This window comes from Dromiciops gliroides, chromosome 2, assembly GCF_019393635.1.
Source record: "Dromiciops gliroides isolate mDroGli1 chromosome 2, mDroGli1.pri, whole genome shotgun sequence".
NCBI classification, from domain to species: Eukaryota; Metazoa; Chordata; class Mammalia; order Microbiotheria; family Microbiotheriidae; genus Dromiciops; species Dromiciops gliroides.
The window spans coordinates 233,165,563-233,188,240 of record NC_057862.1 but is presented as its reverse complement, the minus strand read 5'-3'; the positions used below and the strand labels follow the sequence as shown (position 1 = coordinate 233,188,240).

At 39.0% G+C, this 22,678-nt stretch overlaps 1 protein-coding gene across 1 annotated transcript in view; it reads right to left on the bottom strand.

Moving 5' to 3' along the window:
- TMED8 (transmembrane p24 trafficking protein family member 8) overlaps positions 1-22,678 on the bottom strand; it is a 31,154-nt gene that overhangs the window by 5,496 nt on the left and 2,980 nt on the right. Inside the window, exons 2-5 of the mRNA XM_043989797.1 lie at positions 11,762-11,849; positions 5,764-5,887; positions 3,797-3,944; positions 3,286-3,594 (exon numbers count right to left, since the gene is read on the bottom strand). Of these exons, the coding sequence (XP_043845732.1) occupies positions 3,286-3,594; positions 3,797-3,944; positions 5,764-5,887; positions 11,762-11,849 (669 nt within the window). The remainder of the gene's footprint in view (positions 1-3,285; positions 3,595-3,796; positions 3,945-5,763; positions 5,888-11,761; positions 11,850-22,678) is intronic.

The window sequence follows — 22,678 nt, the reverse complement described above, 5'->3', positions numbered from 1 at the left end:
TAAAAAAGGATCTCTTTCTTCCTGCTTTCCACACCATTTCAGGTTGCTTAAAGATAAGGCAAGGTCTAGTTCTGGAACTGTAAGGGACTCAGCCAACAGAAGAATTCCCAAGAATTCCTACAAAAGGGTAGGGCTGAGCTAGTGTCAGAAGGATTAGGGGATAAGGGCTTTTTCAGCTACTCCTTTTTTCCCAGTAAATGGTCACAGGGATCTAATCACAGGGATAGGACCAGTGCTGTCCAGAGTTTTTGGCTGGCATGGGTCCATTCACCACACTCCACACCTACCACCCTGGAGGAAGAAGAGGAGCAGCTGCACCTAGCAGGTTGAGGCCCGATCCACATTCAAGTCAGACTGACTGATGACCTGGGGCTTCTGTTGGCTAGGAGGACCAACGCCCACCCCCTGGCCCTACTTCACCAGCAACACAGGTGGAACAGACCCAAGCCTAGTCCATTCCACCTGGCAATGCTCTTTGGAGACTGAATTTCTCTACTCATCTGCCACCCACTAGCATCCCTGTGCCTTCATTTGTTTCTGTCCCAATCCCTATACTCATTAGCCATTTAGGAAAAATTGTCCTTAGCCCCCTACTTCCTGTTATCTCCTCCCTTCTTCATTCTCCCTCAACCCTATTCCACCCATATTCTACTCCAACCCAGCCTACTCCTCCTACTGTGCCACATCAGGAATGACTGTCCCATGGTGAACTAACCCCCTCCCTTCCCTTTCTCTTCTACTTTTCCCATCTATTGGCCTTCACTAAGACCTCTCTGATGACACTGCATGCCTTGCACCCGTGGCTTTCTTCTTTGGCACTGGATGCACTTTCTCTCATATCCCCCAATACACTGGTTCTAGGGAGACTGGAATACTTATCTTCTCCCCTGTCATTTCCAGACTTTCCCTTTATTATCCCTTCACTTAACAATCTTTTCTCTTCTGCAGTTTATTCAATCTAAAATTTCCACCCAATTTGGGTTTTTTTGTGCCTGTGTTTTCTCCCCGCCACCCCCCAACCCAGGGCAATGAGGGTTGGTTAAGTGACTTGCCCAAGGTCACACAGCTAGTAAGTGTCAAATGTCTGAGGCTGGATTTGAACTCAGGTCCTCCTGAATCCAGGGCTGGTGCTTTATCCACTGCACTTGAATCCTTTGCCCTCTTCTATTACCACTCTTCCCTTGCCAAATCTCAGCCTCAGATTACTCTCCCCATCAGCCTCCTCTACTCTAATTCAAATGCTATTGAACACACCTGGAGGAAGTCTCCTAACCATGTTGACTATACATTAACAATTGGTGTTACCCAACCTCACTGCACCCCCACTGCAGCAAGGCAGTCCATTTATTCCTCCCCAACTAATTCACTATCTCACTTCCCACAGAAGCAATTTCAAACCATCTCTCCTCCTCCTCTCCCACTGAGGTCCTTGCCTCTTACTTCACTGAAAAAATTTTGACCATTCAACACGAGCTCTTTCCTTCCCACAAAAGTTCCCTCTCCTTACATTATCTTAATCTCAAAACCCTTTGATTTCATCTCTACTCTTTAATTTCACCCAGTAAATGACAAAGTGGTGGTCTTTCTCCTATCAAGGACAACCTCTGTAAATGCGCACTTGACCCTATCTCCTCCCCTCTCCTCTAAAACACTGCATCAACAATCATTCCCCACTCTTGAATCTTCAGCCTCTCCATATCATCTACTTCTATTTCCTACTACTTTCGCATATGCCCAAGACTCTCCCATCCTTACAAAACTTTCACTAGCCCATACTGTTCCCTCAAGTTGTCATTCTATATCTCTCTTCTATTTTTAGCTAAACACCTTAAAAAAGCAGTCTGCACACTTACTAGCTGTGTGACCCTGGGCAAGTCACTTAAACCCCATTGCCCTAAAAAAAAAAAAAAAAGGCAGTCTGCACTTGCTACCTCTACTGGCTCTCCCTTCATATACTCCTCAACCCCCTGCAATCTGGCTTCTGACCTCATTGACCAAACTGAAACTATTCTTTCCAAAGTTACCAATGCTCTCTCAATGCAAATGGGGCCATCTTTCCAGTCTCCCTGGATATTACTCCTCCAACACTACAATACGGTCAAATTGGCTTTTCTTCTGTTCCTCGAACACCTCTTATCTCCATGCTCTTGTACTATTTCTCCTGTATGCAAGACATGTACTCCTTCCTTACATCTGCTTGATAAAGTCTTTCATTTCCATAAGATACAGCACCAGCATCATCTTCCTGAAGTTGTTCCTGAGCCCCCCCCCACTGCCACTTGTCCTCCCTCCAAAACTGTACTTCATAACTCTATAAATATTTGTATTTATTCACTTTAAATTTATGCTGTATAGAGTTTTATATTTCTTCAACACCTTCTTCATTAGAATTTAAGCTCTTTGCAAGCAGGAATTGTTTCATTCTTTGTACTTGTATCCCAAGCAATTATAACATGGTATCTGGCACAGAGCGAGCACTTAATATACTTGTCTGACTTGTTGGACTACACTGCAGGACAAGAGAAAAAACAGGAGCCAAAGGGTCTCAGAGAAACATGAACAAAAGGGATCCATCGATCACACTTGAACAATGGTACAACAAGTGAAATGGAGAATAGTAGCAGCTGTTTAACTCCCACAGAAGGGAAAGACATAATCCAATCAGCAGTGGAAGTTCAGAGGAATGTAGGCCAACGGAATGTAATCACACAATTTGGAATTAGTCCAGGGCTTTGGGATAAACATCCTTTGACCAAGGAGAGAACAGTAGAATCCAACTCAAACAGAAATGGGGGGAACGGGTTGGGGGGGGGGGCACACATCTAAACCATGAATAAAGATTCCTGAGAGCTGCATACTAAGAAAACCACATATTAACAATATCTATATTCTGGCATATTTTGATTGGTTTTGTTAAACATTTCTCAGTTAAATTTTGATCTGGTTCTGACCACGATCAGAGTGGTATGGGTCATGTGTTTGACACCTCTTGCCATAAAACACCAATTTTACTTCTGATCTGAAACCTACTGCCTACCTTTCCCCAGGTAGCATCATCCTTGGGACTGAGGGAACAATGTCCCCAAATAAAACACTAACATTAATTCTGCCTGAGTGTTCTCTCAGAAACAACCTTAGCTTACAAGACCAAATGGAATTCTGTGACTGGCTACTGGGAATATGACAGAGGCACAATGTAGCCATCTTAGAATAAGAAGGACCTGCTATAGCTCAGGATAAAAAACATGTAGGGAGAATTGCAAACAAGGTCAGTGTCATACTTGCCTTCAATCCCTCCCTCCCCGTCCTCTTCATCATCCTCATCCTCATCACTGGACTCACTGACATGCACAGTGACAGCAGTGCTGGTTACAGGGGTCCAATCAAAATAGACACCAAAGCCAATGTCATAATTATCAGTGGCAAATTCCCAAAAGAGACGCTTCCCGTCAGGGTGGGTGGGCACACGTACTGTTACTACCTCACCCCGCTTCACCACTAGCCGAGAATTCTTCACCTTGCTCATCTTGGTTTTGAATTCCTTCATCTTGGCAAAGGTCCATATGGATGGAGGAGACAGAGGAGGTGTTGAGACTGAAAGAAACAGAAAGCTTATCATTGGGGGAGGAGGGAACTCTCAGGAAAAGCTAGACAGATCTGGCACTTTACTTATGAAAACATGGTGGTAGATAAGTATTTTTCTTATCCACTTCTTTGACCTTGTATCTCTGTCTCTCTGTCTCTATCTCTCAGAGCCCATGCAAAGACAAACCACTTCTCTCTCCCATGATCTCACCTCTTCTCTGTTCTCCAAGGAGATCTGCAGACTCCAACTCAGTTGAAAGGACATCCACGGTTCCTGTGTCTCCCGTGTCGGACTGGATCATAACCATGTCTCCTGATCCTTTTGGTGCTTGGTACTTGCTCATCCGAACAACAGAGTCCTGGTTGAAGGGCATGCCCCAAAGGTCCTTATTAAGCATTCTTTACTCTGAATAGTTCAAAAAGCTTCTAGCTAAAATATAATTTTACTCTAACACTGGCATCAATAATGAAAACATCTCCTCTTTTATCTTGCTTCAAGACCTAATATCCCATTTAGCCTTGCTCTTCTCTCAATGACCAGGCTTCATTCCATTTCTACTGGCCCCCTTCTATTCTAGTTGTTATATTCTTATTTCAAAGATTTCTCCTTCCTCCTTCATCTGCCTTTCACAACTTACCCAACTCCACACTTTCTAAAAATCTTTGCCCACAACTGTGATCGTATTTTCTTTAGCATTAAATTTCTGCAACCTACTCCAATTTTTCATTTTTCATACTGCAGAGGCACCTCCCTAACTATTTTCATCTGTTCTTATGCCACCTGGGACTTAACTCTCCCTCCCACTGTGCCATGAATTCCCCTCCTACTTTCCCTATTCACCTCCCACCTTCCAGGTAACTGTCAATTAATACTTCACAAAAGCACTGTACAAATACACAAAACAAACACTCTCTTCTCTGTACCACCTGGCTCTGTGGTTCCAGGTTTAAATTGCATTGTCTGTTTACCTTGTCAGCACCCTGAGGTAGGGACTGTCTTGTTCTCTATTTTATTCAATCCTAATAGTGCTCTGCAAATAATTATAATCTAATCACTGACACGAAGAACAGGGAGCTGGTTTTATATTTAAACACTGTTTTTGCTGCCGGAAGCCTGACCTGTAATTTACAATACAAATGTGGTCAGCTTTGTCTTCTTAGATTCAAAGCCCTCTCTAACTCATGTGACTGGTCCATAATCTAATCTTGGATGTTTCCTTCAGATCACTGTTCTACCTCTGCACGTAGAGAAAGGTGTGCTATTACTCCCTGGCTCCTTCACCCAGTAGCAGCTAGTTTAATAGAAATACTATACCTACTGGCAAAGGGACAGAATATATCACAAAGAAATGGGAAAGAGCTTTAGAGGCTCTGGTACTTTCACTTACAAGTGGTGCAATTGTGAATATGTGGAAACAGATTGAGTTTGTAATCCTTTTCCACAGTTTTCTCACAGGAATCTGTTTCCAGTAACGAATCTTTCCAGTTTGTTCCCTGTGTGTGTGTGTGTCTGTGTAAGCCAGATCCCTTGAGGTGGTGTTCAAAATGAGCCTTCTCTTCCCCCAAAGGAATATTTTTTCACTTATTTCTTTAATACTTCCTCTACCCATAATGGAATGAAGAGCTCGTCGAGTAATGTCATTCCTCTGAAATCTTAACCAGCAACTTTAGGCAAATTTACTTTTTTTTTTTTTTCCTTAAGTGGGGAAGGGAGAGACAGGAAAAAAACACAACCCAATGATAGAGACAACATAGTGGAATAGAAAGAACACAAGATCTGGAGTCAGAAGAATGGTTTTGGGTGTTGGCTCCATTATTTACCGCCTATGCAACTTTGTGTCTCTGCCTCAGTTTCCTCATTCATACAATGAAGGGATTGGACCAGATGACTTCTAAAGTTCTCCTTTTCATTCATAAGGGCTATGATTCTATAATTCTATCTGATTATTAGTTAATCTGATATCAAAGCAGTTTTAGGGAACATGGTATAATGATTTTATTCAACTTATATTATTGAAGCATTTAATGTGTTGGAACAGAGGAGAGATGGAATTCTGTGAGATGAGCTAGAAATACAAATATAAAAAGTTAGCCAAGCAAAACTTAGAGGGATCAAAATTCCTAGACTGTAGTATCAGAAATTTTCCCCTTTAAGATATGAGAGTATATGCTCCTTACCTCTTTAAGAAGTGGGTCTTCTGACAGTGTTTCCTGACCCACCAATGACTGCTCCTCCAAAGCACCGTCACCTTTTCCAGGATTTTCTGCTACATCCTCAGCCACAGAAGATACAATCTTTGGCCTCTCAGAAGAAGACAAAACATGAATTCAAGGGCTCTCCGGAGAAACATTCACTTTGGAGCAACTTTTTGAAGAAGTCAGTATCCAAAGGACCCCCTCTGCTGCCTAGTGTCCTTAAGTTTCCAATACTTTAGCTGCCCAATCACTAAAATTTGACTAACCAGAAATTTTGAAAGCCAGAGCTCAGAGGCTAAAGAAAGCAAAGTACTGGGGCAGCTAGGTGGCACAGTGGATAGAGCACTGGCCCTGGATTCATGGGGTCCTGAGTTCAAATCTGGCCTCAGACACTTGACACTTACCAGCTGTGTGACCCTAGGCAAGTCACTTAACCTCAATTACCTCACCAAAAAAGAAAAAAGAAAAGAAAAAAAAGAAAGAAAGCAAAGGACCTGTTTCCTATGATTTCATGCCAATGACCTCTCCAGATGATAAACAAGAGAGAAGAGGAGGAATCTTAAGTTGTTCCACTTTACATCAAATGACATGGATAGGGGCAGCTAGGTGGTGCAGTGGATAGAGCACTGGCCCTGGATTCAGGAGTACCTAAGTTCAAATCCAGTCTCAGACACTTGACACTTACTAGCTGTGTGACCCTGGGCAAGTCACTTAACCCCCATTGCCCAGCACACACACACACACAAAATTTTTTTAAATGGCATGGATAGAGTCAAAAAGAAGGTACCTAACTCAAATCAGAACAGCCATTATTAAAACAAAGGTCATTTAAAATGATTAACAAAGAAATCTACCTGTACTCCAGGAGCAAAGTCTTTCATCATTTCCTTTTATCATTAAAAAAAAAAATAAAATATCTGCAAAAAACGTATGATGCCTCAAGTCATTTTGGGGAAGTAATTACATTTTGGAGTCAGTTTATTACAAATATAAAACAGGGGCAGGTAGGTGGCGCAGTGGATAGAGCACCAGCCCTGGAGTCAGGAGGACCTGAGTTCAAATCAGGCCTCAGACACTTAACACTTACTAGCTGTGTGACCCTGGACAAGTCACTTAACCCCAATTGCCTCACTTAAAAAAAAAATATATATATATATATATATATATATATATATACATATAAAACAGAATAAGTCCCTCAGTTTATTGATTACCTCTCCCCCCAAATACTTAGAAAAGGGAAATTAATCTGCAGTGTCTAAGTCATTTCAATTTTATCTTTAAATATTTCCAGTATCTATTGTTTTACTGCTCTGGATGTTCCCTCCTCTGATGTAGTCACAACCCCTTGACTACTTGGTAGACTGTCTTTGAGAGTTACCGTGGCTGAAAAATACTTCACTTTCAGACCAACCTAGTGAATAATTTCTTCAAAGTAGGCTGGTCTCTGAATGATATATACCCCATCATCAATTTGCCAATGTTTGCACATGCCAATGGCATAACTTTTTGTTTTGCTTTTTTTTTTTTTGTTTTTGTTTTGGGGGTTTTTTGCAGGGCAATGAGGGTCAAGTGACTTGCCCAGGGTCACACAGCTAGTAAGTGTACTCAGGTCCTCCTGAATCCAGGGCCGGTGCTGTGCCACCTAGCTGCCCCCAGTGGCATAACTTTTAAGAACTTGCCCAGGTCACCTCCATGTCACTATAAGGCACTGGAGGAGGATTTCCATCTATCCCATAGTAAATGAGTTGGCTTATATAAGACTGTCTATGGGAAACAAGGATATACATAGCTGTCATAAGATCACAGCCTTAGAGCTGAGAAGTTCAGCTAGTTTAACTCTCATTTCACAGAGTAGGAAACTGAGACCCAGGGAAGTCAAGTAACTCATTCAAGTTCACCCAGGTAGCAAGCGGAAGAGTTGGCATTTGTACCCTGGTTCCCTGACATGCGTCCAATACTTATTACAATATGTGCTCACTATCATTTCTTTAGCTGGTTATAAGCATTCTTTAGGGTTTACAGCATTAAAAAAATCAGGAGGTATGATCTATGGGGTTATTGTGTTGCTCCTCTTTTAACACAATACATGAAATTGAATATTATGGTACTTTTTTGAGAAAAAAAGAACAAAAATTATGATCTATGAACGACAGAAACCTAGGGTTAGAAAAGACCTCTGAGGCCATCTGGCCCATTCCACACCTGAACAAGAATCCCTCTACAAATCATTCCCAACACATGGTCACCCAGTTTTTCTTTTAAGACATCCTAGTGAGGGGGTAACCTCCTGAGAGAGCCCATACCACTTCTGGATAGATCTAATTGTGTTTTTTTTTTAATACATCAAACCTGAATCTGCCTCTCTGCAACATCTACTTATTGTTTCTGGATGGCCCTTCGAGTACCTGAAGAAAGCTATCCAAACTTGCCCCTACCCTTTAAATCTTTTCTTCTCCAGGCTAAACAGCTTCAGTTCCTAATTAATGAGGAAGATTCGTTATTTCAGGTCATTTGCCTGAACTCACTGCATACTGTTTCTAAAATGAATTCTTTTCTTTGCTTTTAGCACCTTTCTTTCAATGTTGTTGTTGTTGTTGTTTTTGAGTCCTGTCTGACTTTTTGTGGTTTTCTTTGGCAAAGATACTGAAGTGGTTTGCCCTTTCCTTCTCTGGCTCGTTTTATAGATGAACTGACACAAACAGGGGCAAAAAGTGTCTGAGGCTAGATTTTAACTCAGGAAGATGAGTCTTCCCGACTCCAGGCCCAGCAGGGGCCTGATGCTTTTCCATAGATACATAGTTTCCTAATCAAAAAGACCTATTACATACCACGTGAAAAAAGAGCTGCTGTCATTATTATTCATGACAGCTCTTTATTCTCAGAAGAACTTGGGGGTAGGGAGTTGGAAGTAAATTAAATTGCAAATTACTCAATGCATATGATAAACCATAGTTAAGAGAAAATACCCATTTCAAGTCCTTTGCTCTCCACTGATCTGGAAAAGGTGAGACAGTGAAAAAGTATGTTTAGTGGAAAGAGGAGAGCATTCAGTCTGTCTCACTAGAGATGGCAGTGGTATTTTTAAAAAAAACCCTATCATTTTTGACAGAGATGTAAAATAATTACTAAACTTTAGGCTTTACCATGTGCTGATTTTTAAAAAACAAACTTAAATGTCTTCTTGCCTAACACTGCTCTTTTTCCTCTTCGAAGATAAAAGTATTTAATATTAAAAGAAAAATAGGGGGAGCAGCTAGGTGGATAAAGCACCAGCCCTGGATTCAGGAGTGCCTGAGTTCAAATCTGGCCTCAGACACTTGACACTTACTAGCTGTGTGACCCTGGGCAAGTCATTTAACCCCCATTGCCCCGCAAAAAAAAAAAAAGAAAGAAAAAGGCTCTTCTGTGATAGCAGCTCCTTCAAATCAACACATACTGAAAATATGTAAAATGAAGGGATTGTATTAAATGATCTCCCAGCTCTAAATTCTCTGATTCCGTGAATATGGAGCAGAGTAAGGAATAAGGAGAGAGAATTAAGAAAACTGAGAGCTGTCACCATTCTGTAACTAGGGTGGTAAAAAGAGTACCATAAAATAAAGATACTACTTATACTATGGGACTGGGTTAAGTTCTTTGTACACTGTAAGACAGTAAAGACATATGAACTATGTATTTAATAAAATTCCCTAGAGTCTTTAGGAAGCTGTTTCTTCTAAAGTGTTTGTTATAGTCAATAACCTAAAACCTTAAGAAAGAACAAAGTCTTTTAGAATAATAGATAGCATTTATACAGCGCTTTTAAGATTTTACAAAGCACTTACAAATATCTTCTTTTATCTTCACAATGACTCTGGGAGATAGGTACTAGTATTATCTTCATTTTACAAATGAGGAAACTAAGGCACAGAGGTTGTGACTCACCCAGGGTCCCACAGCAGTAAGGGGTTGTATTTTTCCTGACTCAAGGTCCAGTATTCTAATCTATTGTGTTGTCACCTTGCCATTCATAACTAGCATTCTGAATTCTGGAAAAGAAAGAACTTTTCCCTTAGAGACTGATAAAAAAGAAATCACACATAGGTATAAGAAGGGGGGAAAATCTCACAACCCACTTGGATGACTTGGCTGTGTGAAAAGAACATTGAACTTGGATTCAGAAAATGGACCTTTAAATTGTAGCTTTTCTATATATTATCTGTGTCACCCTGGGCAAGTCACTTCACATCTAAAGTCTCAGTTCTAACAACAGTGAAGCAGGAATAATAAACTCGTCTTACCCTAAGTTGCAGGGTTGTGAACATGAGATATTAAAATAATAGTTTACATTTATTTAGCACTTGCAGGTATCAATCTATTTTTTACAGATATTATCAAACCCCAAATAGGATCCTGAAGAGTAAGACATGACTCGAATGACAGAACAACAACCACCACCACCCAAGGACAGTCCGTGGACTGTCTGAGCCTCCCCCACTCAAATCTTTAGATGCTGGATAGGGAGATTTCAATATCACAGTATTGTGAACTAGGAAGCCTCATTACACAGACTGTGGTCCATAGGCTTTTAATGAAATGGCAAAGGATACGGATAGTTCTCATACATTCTCAACCTTTCTTTACATCTATCCTCCCTGCCACATACATGTGATGTACAAAATTTAATAAATAATAATAAGTAATTTAATAAGTAATCATTAATAGTGGGGAAGAAGGAACATAAGAAACAAATTGAGAAACATTAATCCTAAGGATCAGAGTAGTAATATTTTCATAAAACTTAAAGATCCTTTAGATAAGATGCCTTTGTCAGTGTATGAACTGCCTATTCAAACACAGAACCCCGCCCCCAAACATTTTTATATAAATATGCTTTGTGTCCTCTACTCTATTTTACCTATGTCTGAAAATAAGAGTGACTGACATTTGTATTTTCCAAAGCCTTTCTAGATAACTTTCTAGATAATTCCTCTTCATGTACTTTACCTTCTAGCCAAACTGATCTATTTGCTGTTCCAAAGACTCCATATATGCCATCTTTTATCTCTGTGACTCTGCACACGCTAGTTCCCAGGACTAGAAGGCACTTCCTCCTCTTAGAAGTCTGAGCTTCCTTCAAAGCTCAGTCTAAATGCCATTTCTCTCATATGGTCTTTCTTTCTCTAGGCAGTTACTATACTCCACCCCCCACTCCCACCTCAATTACCTTTGTGTTTACTGTATATATATATATATATATTTTTTTTTTAGTGAGGCAATTGGGGTTAAGTGACTTGCCCAAGGTCACACAGCTAGTGTTAAGTGTCTGAGGCTGGATTTGAACTCAGGTACTCCTGACTCCAGGGCCGGTGCTCTATCCACTGCGCCACCTAGCTGCCCCTACTGTGTATATATTTTGCATTAACCTAAATGCTATGTGTCATTTCCCCCAGTAGAATGCAAACTCTTTTAGGGTAAGTAAGGTCTGTTTTGTTTGACTTTGTAACTAACATAGCGTCGGGCACACAGTAAGCACTTTAATAAATACTTATTGATCATCATAATAGGGGGCTTATTGTTGCCCCATATTATAGACAAGTAAACCAAGACTCAGAAGAGAGGTGACTTGACCATAGTCACAAAGTTAATATGTATTTATGATGGGATTTGAACCCAAGTATTACTGATTCTGAGTCCAGCACTGTCTCCATTACAACAGGCTGCCTCTCATCTGACCAAGAAACTATGCTTAAAACGCGTAAGTTTGATTTCTGTAATAAAGTTTAATGAGAAAACTAGTAGCTTAAAAATAGGTATCACAACCTATAAAACAAAATTCAGGACAGATGAATTAAGTAGGACAAAATGGGACCTATTCCTTATTTTTACTTGTCTTTTCCTGAGGGCTGCTATTCTCCTCTGCACTTTGAGTCTTAAAGCAAGAAAAGAGCTCTACAAGTTCTGGGGTCTGTTTATTTCAAAGAGCTGCTCTTCCTACCTTCCAGGTGAGGATGAAGGCTCCTGAGCAGAGGCAGTCATCATTGGGGAAGCAATATCACTGCTTCTTTGGTCTGGATCCTCATTTTCTAAGGAGGCAAAGAAACAAGAGAAAATAATTTAATATTCAAGAGAAAACAAAAAGGAAGCACACTGTTAATTGCCTGACTGATTTGCTTGGGGGAAAAAAGTTAACAAGTTCTCTTCTTCTCAACATATTCAGGGCAAAGTCTTTACCCTGGAAGGATAAACACATAAATTTTTCAAGTCATTCAAATCCAATCATAATCAGAACCCATTTGTGTGACAAGAACTTATTTACCAAATGAGTTTCTTGTCTATCTAACTCAGGCATACTATCAATCAAGAATAAACTATTATTGGAAGGTAAGAAAATTCCAACTATGTATAATACAAAACCAGCCAAAGAAACAGTAGAATATGGATAAAATAGACTGGTGGTTCAGAAATCCATCTTTGAATCTAACAACTATAATTCTATGATACAAGACTGAATTCACTCATAGATTCACTCCATTCAACAAAGATTGACTGAATACTACTAAGTGCTTGGGATACATAGAAAAGAAATGTTAAGACTCAGATCCCCACTTTCAGGGAAAATTCCAGCTTATCTACAGTTTCTCAAATTCATTTTTTACCACTTAAAAAATCAAGACATCAGGGGCAGCTAGGTGGTGCAGTGAATAAAGCACTAGCTTTGGATTCAGGAGGACCTGAGTTCAAATCCAGCCTCAGACATTCGACACTTAACTAGCTGTGTGACCCTGGGCAAGTCACTTAACTCTCATTGCCCTGCAAAAAAACAAAAAACCAAAAAAATCAAGACATCTATCTAATCCTAGTCTTCTTGCATCTTTATTGTTTCTTCATCCATGATTTCTCTAAAAAATCAGCAATTCTTCAATTAAAAAAAAAATACATCAGCTTCCCAAGTCCTGTTCCTTGATTGGTCATCATCTTGCTCTGAACATAACTAAAATTTTATGAAGACTATGTCTTTGTTTACACAGAAAAAAAATTTTTTTTAAAAAAGGGGAAATACCAATGGATATAAAAGATAATAGAAAAAACAATTACCCCAATAAGTACTGACCTTTAGAACATAAAACCATCTAGGAAAGAAATACTTATGGAAAGGTCATTTTCTACTGAACCAAAAGGTAGAATACTTATAAGGAACCAGCCTTATCTAAGATATCAGCATCATGGTCCTCACAGTACCTTAACATCCTAATATGCATGCAAATATTTTTAGAATTAGGAATAAAATGTTTCTGATAAAATGGCTAGATATAATTTTTAAGTTAAAAAGAATTCTCTGAATTATTTTTAAATTAAATGATGTGGGTGGGAACTATGAATAATATAACTAATTAGATTTAGAGGGGCAGTAACTGATGAAAGTAGATAGGAAGCAATATAATTCTATATTCACAAGTATAAAGAGGGAGAAAAATGCAGTCCTGCTTTACGGAAGGAGACAATTATATGACTCCAGGTTTTTAAAATGCCTGATTTTAGTGAATTAGAAAAAAACAAAGAAGAAAAAGCAAGATGTACTGATAAAAGTATACAGTATCTGATAAGAGCACTAATAAAAATTTATGAAGCAAATTTCTGTTCAGGTACGAGATTGGCCAGATAACCTCTGCAGTCCCTTCCAACTTATAAATCTCTGAAGTTCAGCAAAACATAATATAGAAGAATGGTGAATGTCCCCTCTTCAAAGAGGCAACAGGGTACTTAAGAGGTCAAATGAGATAGGGGAAAAAAAAAGGAAGCTCAAGATTAACTCCACAATTTATGATTTGTAAAACAAAATTAAGCATAGTCAAGTGAGAAAAGTAGTTCCATTTAAAAATAATTTAACTTGTATCTAATATAACTTTCAAAATAAAAGTTCTTTCTGCAGACAATATATTAGAAGACTAATATCAGGATTTCCTTATATTACTATAGATTCCTATTTATGTGCATCCTGCATTCCCCCAAAATATAAAGAAAATTATTTGACTATCAGAGAGGTCAAGGTTTTTTCAGAAGAGTCTCCATAGAACTATAAATCTATAATGCTAGAGAAATAGCATCCCCACTCTTGGATTGGAAAAGTTATCCCATATTTTTACATTTGGAGGAATCAATAACATCAGTTATATCTCTTACAGATGGGAGATATTTCAACAAAAAATGTCAATATCTGTTTTACAACTAAGTCATAAAACAATCTTTCAAAACTCCTGAGTAGAACAGCAACAAGATCTAGGTTTTGGATTCCTGGTTGGGGATCATTAATACTAATATTATAGAATCATAGAAATTTTAGGCTTGAAAAGGGCATTAGATACTATCTGGTCTTATACTTATTTTACAGATGGCGAAACTAGAGGCCCAGAGAAATGAAATGACATGCCCAAGGCCACAATGCTAGTTAGGGACAGAGCAAGAATTAAAATATCCAGGTCTTCTGGGTCTTCCTTCCAGTGTTCTTTTCACTGAGAGAGATCCTGGATAACAGATCCAAGACCAGTTATCTTGACTTTTGTCTTACCACTGGACTCCAATGACTCAGAAGGAGAGTGATTGTTTTGTGCAGCTTTGCCTCATTTAAATCCAATTCATACTCAAGTCAAGACATCACCCAATGATGTCACTGGTCCTCTCTGAGATTGAAGGATGAACAACAACATCATCACTGACAGTGATAACATTGCTGCCCTAGCAAGTAAAAATATCAATCAATCAATCAATAAGCATTTAAGTGCCGGCTATTTACAAGGCACTATGCAACAACCAAAACAGGCCCTAGGTAAAACTGATCTCAGCTGATCCTAGTTCACTCTTCTCTCCCCAGACTCCTTGGTATTCATTTTGCATATATCCTTTGTGTGTGTACTTAAATATGTACAGCTTGTCTCTCCTGTTAGAGTGTAAGGTCTTTGAGGAAAGGGACTATTGAATTTTGTCTTTGTATCTCACTGTTCAGTGAGTGCTTATTAAATGCTCATTGATGGATGAAAAAAAGTATATTACTTAAGACAAAACTACGACAGGAAATCAGAAGATACAAAGAATATTTGTTGTATACCAAATGCATACTGTATTATTTCAGAACCATGAATGACTGCATCAATTCTATTTCGACAGTTTTAAGTGTTCAACATCTTATGGACAAAACAGACAACTATCAAAGTAGCACTGTGCTCTATTGCAGAATTTCTTCCTTATTGACCATAAAGATCCCCTAAATTAAGACAAATGATGTAACACCTATGCCAAGTACTTTACTTTCTGAAAAGCAACTTGTTCTTTTGGGAACTGAAGAACTCATGTGCCCCCAAGCAGAAGAGGTTATTAAAAAACAATCATATTAAATAAAACAAGTACATCTTGATAACTGAAATATGGTTAACTCCTAGCTGGTTTCTTACCAAAACTTTAGTTAATAATAAATGTGTGACTTTCCAAAAGGTCTGCTTCGAACAATTTTTTAACATGAGCCACAATTATTTGGGATAGTTCTCATAAGCTGAAAATGGCATTCCTTTGCTAAAAGCATGTGTGTATACACACATATGTATATTTCTGTATGTATGTATGCATGTGTGTATGTATGTGTGTATACACACACTCCATATTTCTTATTGCTTATCCTCCTTTGGGAGAGTATAACAGAATTTTTATTCAGTCTCATTCTTGTAGGGTTGTTGATCATATGTTGTGTTATTTTCTAGGAAAAGGTGAAAGGAGAATGTGACCAGATGTGTGTTCCTTTTAAACTTAGCAGCTTGCAGAGTTTCCCCTTAAGGCTAGCATAATGTAACAGAACTCAGTCCAGTCAGTATCTCAGCATCTCCTGCAACATATTTTCATCCTAACTTGAAGTACAACCTTGGATATTCCAGTTGTAATCCTACAGCACAACTGAAAATCTCTTAGAAATCGACTATTTATAAGTGTGGCTGGGGAAATATCTTGTACATTCAAAAAGTTAGACAGGAGGGATAAGTGAGTTATCCCATCTAATTTCCAAATCTGTCAATGTCATCATCGCTTTCCCAATAACCCAGGCTCAAAATCTTGGAGTCATCTTTGACTCATCTCTCTTTATGCCCTCAAATCCTAAATCAAATAAAAATTTCTCTTATATTTAAAATATCCCTCCATTCCATTAAAATTTTTATTCTAAATTTAACACAAAAATGAAAACTTTCACATACAAAGAAAATTTTTAAAAATTTATGTGAAGGGCAGCTAGGTGGCGCAGTGGATAGAGCACTGGCCCTGGATTCAGGAGGACCTGAGTTCAAATCCGACCTCAGACACTTAACAATTACTAGTTGTGTAATCGTAGGCAAGTCACTTAACCCCAATTGACTCACCCCCCCAAAAAAATTTATGTGAAACCTCAAATTACATACAGTTTGTGTTTTTTAAGTATATAAGTATATTTCAAAATTGTCCTGCTCGTTTATTTCTTCCTAAAATTCCTTGTTATCTTTTGTGCATGTTTAACAATGCTTCAATAACTTGCTTTTCTTCTGCTTTGGCAATACTACTGCTAGTTCCCTTCTCTACCTCACATTCCTCACTCCTGGTAAATGAAAAATGGAAAATTACAATCTTTGTAACAAATAAGCATACTTATGAAACATAAATCCACAAATGTGACATTTTCACAAAATTTATGTCATATTCTACACCTCAGTCCATTATCCCTTTGTTGGAAGAGAGGTGGGTAGCATGTTTCATCATTAGTACTCTGGATTTGTGGCTGCGCTTAGTTCCAAATTGATTTCCAGGATGGCTAGATAAATTCACAGCTCCAATAGCAGTGAATTAATGTGTCTATTTTCCCCACCAGCAGCTAAGTAGCACAGTGGATAGAGCACTGGCCCTGGAGTCAAGAAGACCTAAGTTCAAATCTGGCCTCAGACACTTACCAGCTGTGTGACCCTGGGCAGGCCACCTAACCCTGTTTTCTTTAGTTTCCTCACCTGTAAAATGAGTTAGAGAAAGCACTCCATATCTTTGCCAAGAAAACCCCAAATGGAGTCATGAAGGTATAACTGAAAATGACTCAACAATACATCTTCCCCAAGTTCCTCCAATATTTGTCATTTTCCTTTTTGGTCATCTTTGCCATTGGGTGTGAAGTGGAACTTCAGAGCTGTTTTAACTTGTATTTCTCTAATTATTAGTGATTTTGGAGCATTTTTTATATAGGTGTTGATAGCTTGGATTTCTTTCCTTTAAAACTACCTGTTCAGGGGCAGCTAGGTGGCGCAGTGGATAGAGGACCGGCCCTGGAGTCAGGAGTACCTGAGTTCAAGTCTGGCCTCAGACACTTAACACTTACTAGCTGTGTGACTCTGGGCAAGTCACTTAACCCCAATTGCCTCACCAAAAACAAAATTAAAAAAAAATTTTTTTAAACTACCTGTTCATATCTTTTGACCACTTATCAAGTGGAAAATGACTCTTGTTCTTATAAATCCTAATAAGTTACTTATATTATCTTGGATATCATCATTTATCAAAGAAACTTGTGACAAATATTTTCCCAGTTAACCACTTGCTTTCTATATTTAACCTCATTAATTTTTTTGTGCAAAAACTTTTCAATGTTATGTAATGGAAACTATCCATTTTACCTTTTATAAGACTCTTTATTCCTTGTTTGGCCATGAACTCTTCCATTATCTAAAGTTGCTCCTCTAATTCCAGTATCTAAAGTTGTTCCTTGATTTTTTTTTTTAATGAGGTGACCTTGCACATCTAGGTTTATAGTGGTAAATAGTATGAATGTTGGTCTAAACTTAACTTGGGCCAGACCTCTTTCCAGCTATTCCAGCAATTTTTAAGTCAGCCCAGTTGTTGCAATCTTTCTGTTTATTTAAGACTGTTGCTATGGTTCATTTGCTTCTCTATGTTGTATACCTAATCTGTTCTGTGCTCATCGACTTTCAAATTTTAGCCATTTTCAAATTGTTTTGATGATCACTCTGCTTTGTAGTTTGGTCTGAGATCTAGTACTACTAGGCCCTGATTGCTTGGCAAATTTTTGAGAAACTTGTCACTTTGTTATCAAAAATGTATCTGCTAGGAAGAGTTCAGAGAAACCTGGAGGGTCTTACGTGAGCTGATGATGAGTGAGATGAGCAGAACCAGAAGAACATTGTACACAGTATCATCAACATTGAGTGTTGACCTACTGTGATGGACTATATTCTTCTCACCAATACAATGGTACAGAAGAGTTCCAGGGAACTCATGATAGAAGAGGATCTCCAAATCCAAGAAAAAAAAAAAAAGAAAGAACTGTGGAGTATAGATGCTGATTGAACCATATTATTTCTTTTGTTTTGGGTGCTGTTGGTTTTTTTTTTCTTTCTATTTTGAGGTTTTGCATCACTGCTCTGATTCTTTCTCTTGTAACAGGATTAATGCAGAAATAGGATTAATGTTATTATGTGTATATATATATATATATATATATATATATATATATGTATAGAGATATATAGATATAACCTATATCAGATTACCTGCTGTCTAGGGGAGGGGGGAGGGAGGGGTGGGAGGGAGAAAAATCTGAAATTGTAAAGCTTGTATAAACAAAAGTTGAGAACTATCTTTACATGTAATGGAAAAAATAAAATACCTCATACATTAAAAAAAAAATGTATCTGCTAACCCAGATAACATTTTGTTGTTTTTCTAGGTCTCAAAGTAATGCTTTCATAGTTTGGTATGGAATTGAATAAGTAAATTAATTTAGGTAGTATTGTCATTTTTATTATATTGACACAGCCCAGCATGAGCAATCACTCTTTTCTTTCCATTATCACCACCAGGTCCTCATTGGATTATCATGAAAACCTTCTTAGCCAATCTGCCTTCACCTTCTTCACTCTAGTTCATTTTGCATACCTTTGTCATACTGCTTTTCATTAGATATCACTTTCCTCATTAAAGACAGAGATGAAAAAGCTTTAGATTAGGCATCAGAAGAGCTGAAATCATCTAGTTAAATGCCTCATTTTACAGATGAGGAAAGTGAGGTCCAGAGATGTTAAACAACTTTCCAAAATCACAAAGGTAATAAAATAAGTAAGAAAATCAGGATTTAAACCCAGATCCCCTGACTCCAAATTCATTTTTCTTTCCACTGTACCATGCTGTTTCACATCAACTAGATGTATAATCTTGAGCAAGTTCTTTAACCTATCAAGGGGTCTCAATTTCCTCCACTGTAAAATAAGAAGTTGGGACCAGATGATCTTTAAGGTTCTTTTTCTGTTCTAAAAATATTTCATGAAATTCCTTGTTTCCTTTTACCTAACCCCGACCCATCCTGCAAGATCCCATTCAAGGTCTGCCTTAACTGCTACAGCATATTGAAAAAATTATATAGTCCCATATGGCTTGTTTTAGTTTCAAATAAACTCATTTTGTGTCTCCAAATAAATTATAAGCTCCTTGAGGGAAGGGATTATGCATTGTGTTTCCAAATTCTCCCACTTTATTAGCATAAAAATGAACATATAACATGAATTATGCCATCATCCAGCAATGGATATGTGATGTCATTAACATATATACTCCTTCCAAAGATGCAGTTGAGAGATCGGTTGTAAAGAGCTGTTCCTGGCTCTGATACTCTGTGACCCTGTGCAAGTCATTTAACCTTTCTCAGCCTTAGTTTCCTCAACTGCAAAACAAGGATAATACTATTTGTAATGCCTCTGCCCACAGGGTTGATGTGAAAATGAAATAAGATAATATATGTAAGTACTATAGACATGTCAGTTACTATCATCAACAACCCAAACCAACCATGCCTACCAATACCATACTATTCTTGTCCATATCTTCCCTCTTCTACCAGGAGTCTGCCCAACATAGTGCAGGCCTTCATCTCATTAACTCCAAACCAACAGATATATCATGTCTGCTTTTTCTACCAACACTGAAGAGAAAAATACAGAGCTGAATCAATCCTGTGTCAACTAGTGAAATTAGATAAAAGAGTTTTCTCTGGGCTACAGTCTAACATTCCTCTGGACCTGGTTTGAAGTCCCATTTCTGCTATCTACACCTGTGTGTCTGTCATTACCTAACCTCTCTGGGTTTCAAATGCTTAAAAGGGGACTGATCTCTAAAGTACTTCCACACGTCCCTCAATCCTCCCACCACAAAGTCCCAACCAAATGCCACCCCACCTTTTCCACCATGCCCTCTGGAATGCTTGCTCCGTAGGTGACAAACTTGCTTTCATCTTAAATCTTTTCTTCTTCCACTTCTTCCATTTTCTGGCAATCACAAAAATCTGGCCATCCCATGAATACACAGCCTCCCTGGCTACCCTTTCCAATACTGGCTGCACTTTCATTCTATTGCTCTTAGATCACAGGTCAAGATAGGAGATTTGGACAGTCTTTGCTCCCCATTGCCACTTCCAGGTTCTCCCTCTACCACCAATACTAACCCTCTCTTCCTTTAAGGTCTATATCACATTTTCAATCCAATCAAAATCCTGCTAGCTCTCATCTACAGAACTTTGGGGTACTTTTTTTTTCTTCTTCTTCAAGGAGTTCAGTACCTGGCTCACAATCTATCTCCTCCCCAACTCCTACCCTCATACTTGGGGACTTGAACATACATACTGACACTCACTCAAACACCCTAAATGCTCAGATACTTAACCTTCTCACTTCCCATGATCTATTCTTCCACTCCACCTTGGCTATATAGAAAGGTCACCCACAAGCATACCACCTTCATGTTCACGAACTCTGAAATCCCCTTATCTACAATAATCTATTGGCTTTTCAGCTCTCCCTCTGCTTACTCTTACAAAACCTTATTCTTCATCCACACTGTGACCTCCAATCCCTCAACCCCTCAGTTCTCTCCCAGGCCAGCATCCCTGCACTGGCCACTCTTTCCTCATTTCTCCATCTTGACTCCTTGGTGAAACAATTCAACTCTATATTGTATTCTTCTTTTGAGTCTCCCGCCCCCTTATTATATTGCTCATTGTGCCCTGCCAAGCTTCAGTTTTGGATCATTTCCATTACCCACTGCCTTTGCTCCTAAACATGTTGCTCAATGAAGGTGGAGAAAATCACACAACCATTCTGATTGAGTCTGCTATAAAGTTATATTACACAACACCTGACTTTCTTCACTGCTGCTAAGCAATCAATCCTTCTACACCTCCCTTTATCAACTCACTATCCTACTTTTTTTTTCTTTTCTTTTTCTTTTTTTTGGTGAGGCAATTGGGGTTAAGTGACTTGCCCAGGGTCACACAGCTAGTAAGTGTTAAGTGTCTGAAGCCAGATTTGAACTCAGGTCCTCCTGAATCCAGGGCTGGTGCTCTATCCACTGTGCCACCTAGCTGCCCCTCACTATCCTACTTTCCACAGTGCTCTTTCAAACCTTTTGATCCTTTCTCAAACCTCACATGGCTTTCCCCTTCTTCCACCCTCTTAATTGAAAACCTCATATTTTACAGAAAAAGTTGAGGCCATTCTCTGGGAGTTCCCTCTTCCTCATCTCAAATCATGAAGATGCTTTCTGTCACTATCTCCTCCTTCATCCCCATCTCACATGAACAGGTAGCCCCCTCCTTGTCAAGGCAAAGCCCTCTACCTACACAAGGAATCCCATTACATCCTGTGTCCTCCAACAGATTACTCTGCTTCCCCTGGCTCCCTCCTCCCCTGCCCCATCATCCCCCCCTTCACTTATTTTCAATCTTTCCCTGTCTACTGATTCCTCTACTGCCTACAAATATGTCCTGTCTCCCCAATCCTCAAAATACTCACACTTGATCCTTTCATTCCCACACTTTCATCTTTCTTTTCTTTTCTTTTTTTTTGCAGGGCAATGAGGGTTAAGTGACTTGTCCAGGGTCACACAGCTATTAAGTGTCAAGTTTTTGAGGCTGGATTTGACCTCAGGTCCTCCTGAATCCAGGGCTGGTGCTTTATTCACTGCACCACCTAGCAGCCGCAACCCACGCTTTCATCTTATAATCGTTTTTGCCCTTTGTGACTAAACTCCTTGAAAAAAAGCTGTCTACAATACAAGTGTCTCCATTTCCTCCCCTTTTCCTCTCTTCTTAACTCCTTACAATGGGGCTTCTGACTTCATCTTGGTCAACAGAAACTGCTCTCTCCCAAGCTACCAGTGGTCTCTTAATTGTCAAATCCAATGGCCTTATCTTAATTCTCATTCTTTTTTACCTTTCTGAAGAGTTTGACACTGTCAATCTCCTTCTTCCCTTTGATACTTTCTTCTCTTTAGGTTTCTGGGACACCACTCTCTCCTGGTTCTCTCCCTACCCATTTCACTACTTCTTTTTGGTCTCCTTTGCTGTATTTTCATCTAGATCATATCTGCTCACTGTGTCACACAGAGCTCTTTCCTGGGTACTCTTTGCTATTTCCTCTATACTACGTCACTTGAAGATCTAATTAGCTCCCATTTATTAATAATAATCATTTCTATACTGATAATTCTCAAATCCACTTATCTGGCCCTAACCTCTCTGCTGATTCCAGTCACACATATCCAACTTCCTTTCAGACTTCTTAAACTAGACTGTCTAGTAGACATCAAACTCAACATGTTTAAAATGGAACTCATTCTATCTTCCCTTAAACCCTTGACACTTCCAAACTTCTCTATTATTGTCAAGGGCACCAACATCTTCCCAGTCTCCTGGACTCACAACCTACTCGTCGTCCTCTATTCCTCACCATCTTTCAATTTCCATGTCCAATCTGTGGCCAAGACCTGTTGATCTCTCACCTTTGCAACATTCCTCATATATACCCCCTTCTCTTTCTGTGATAACTGCTGCCACAGACACTCATCACCTCAT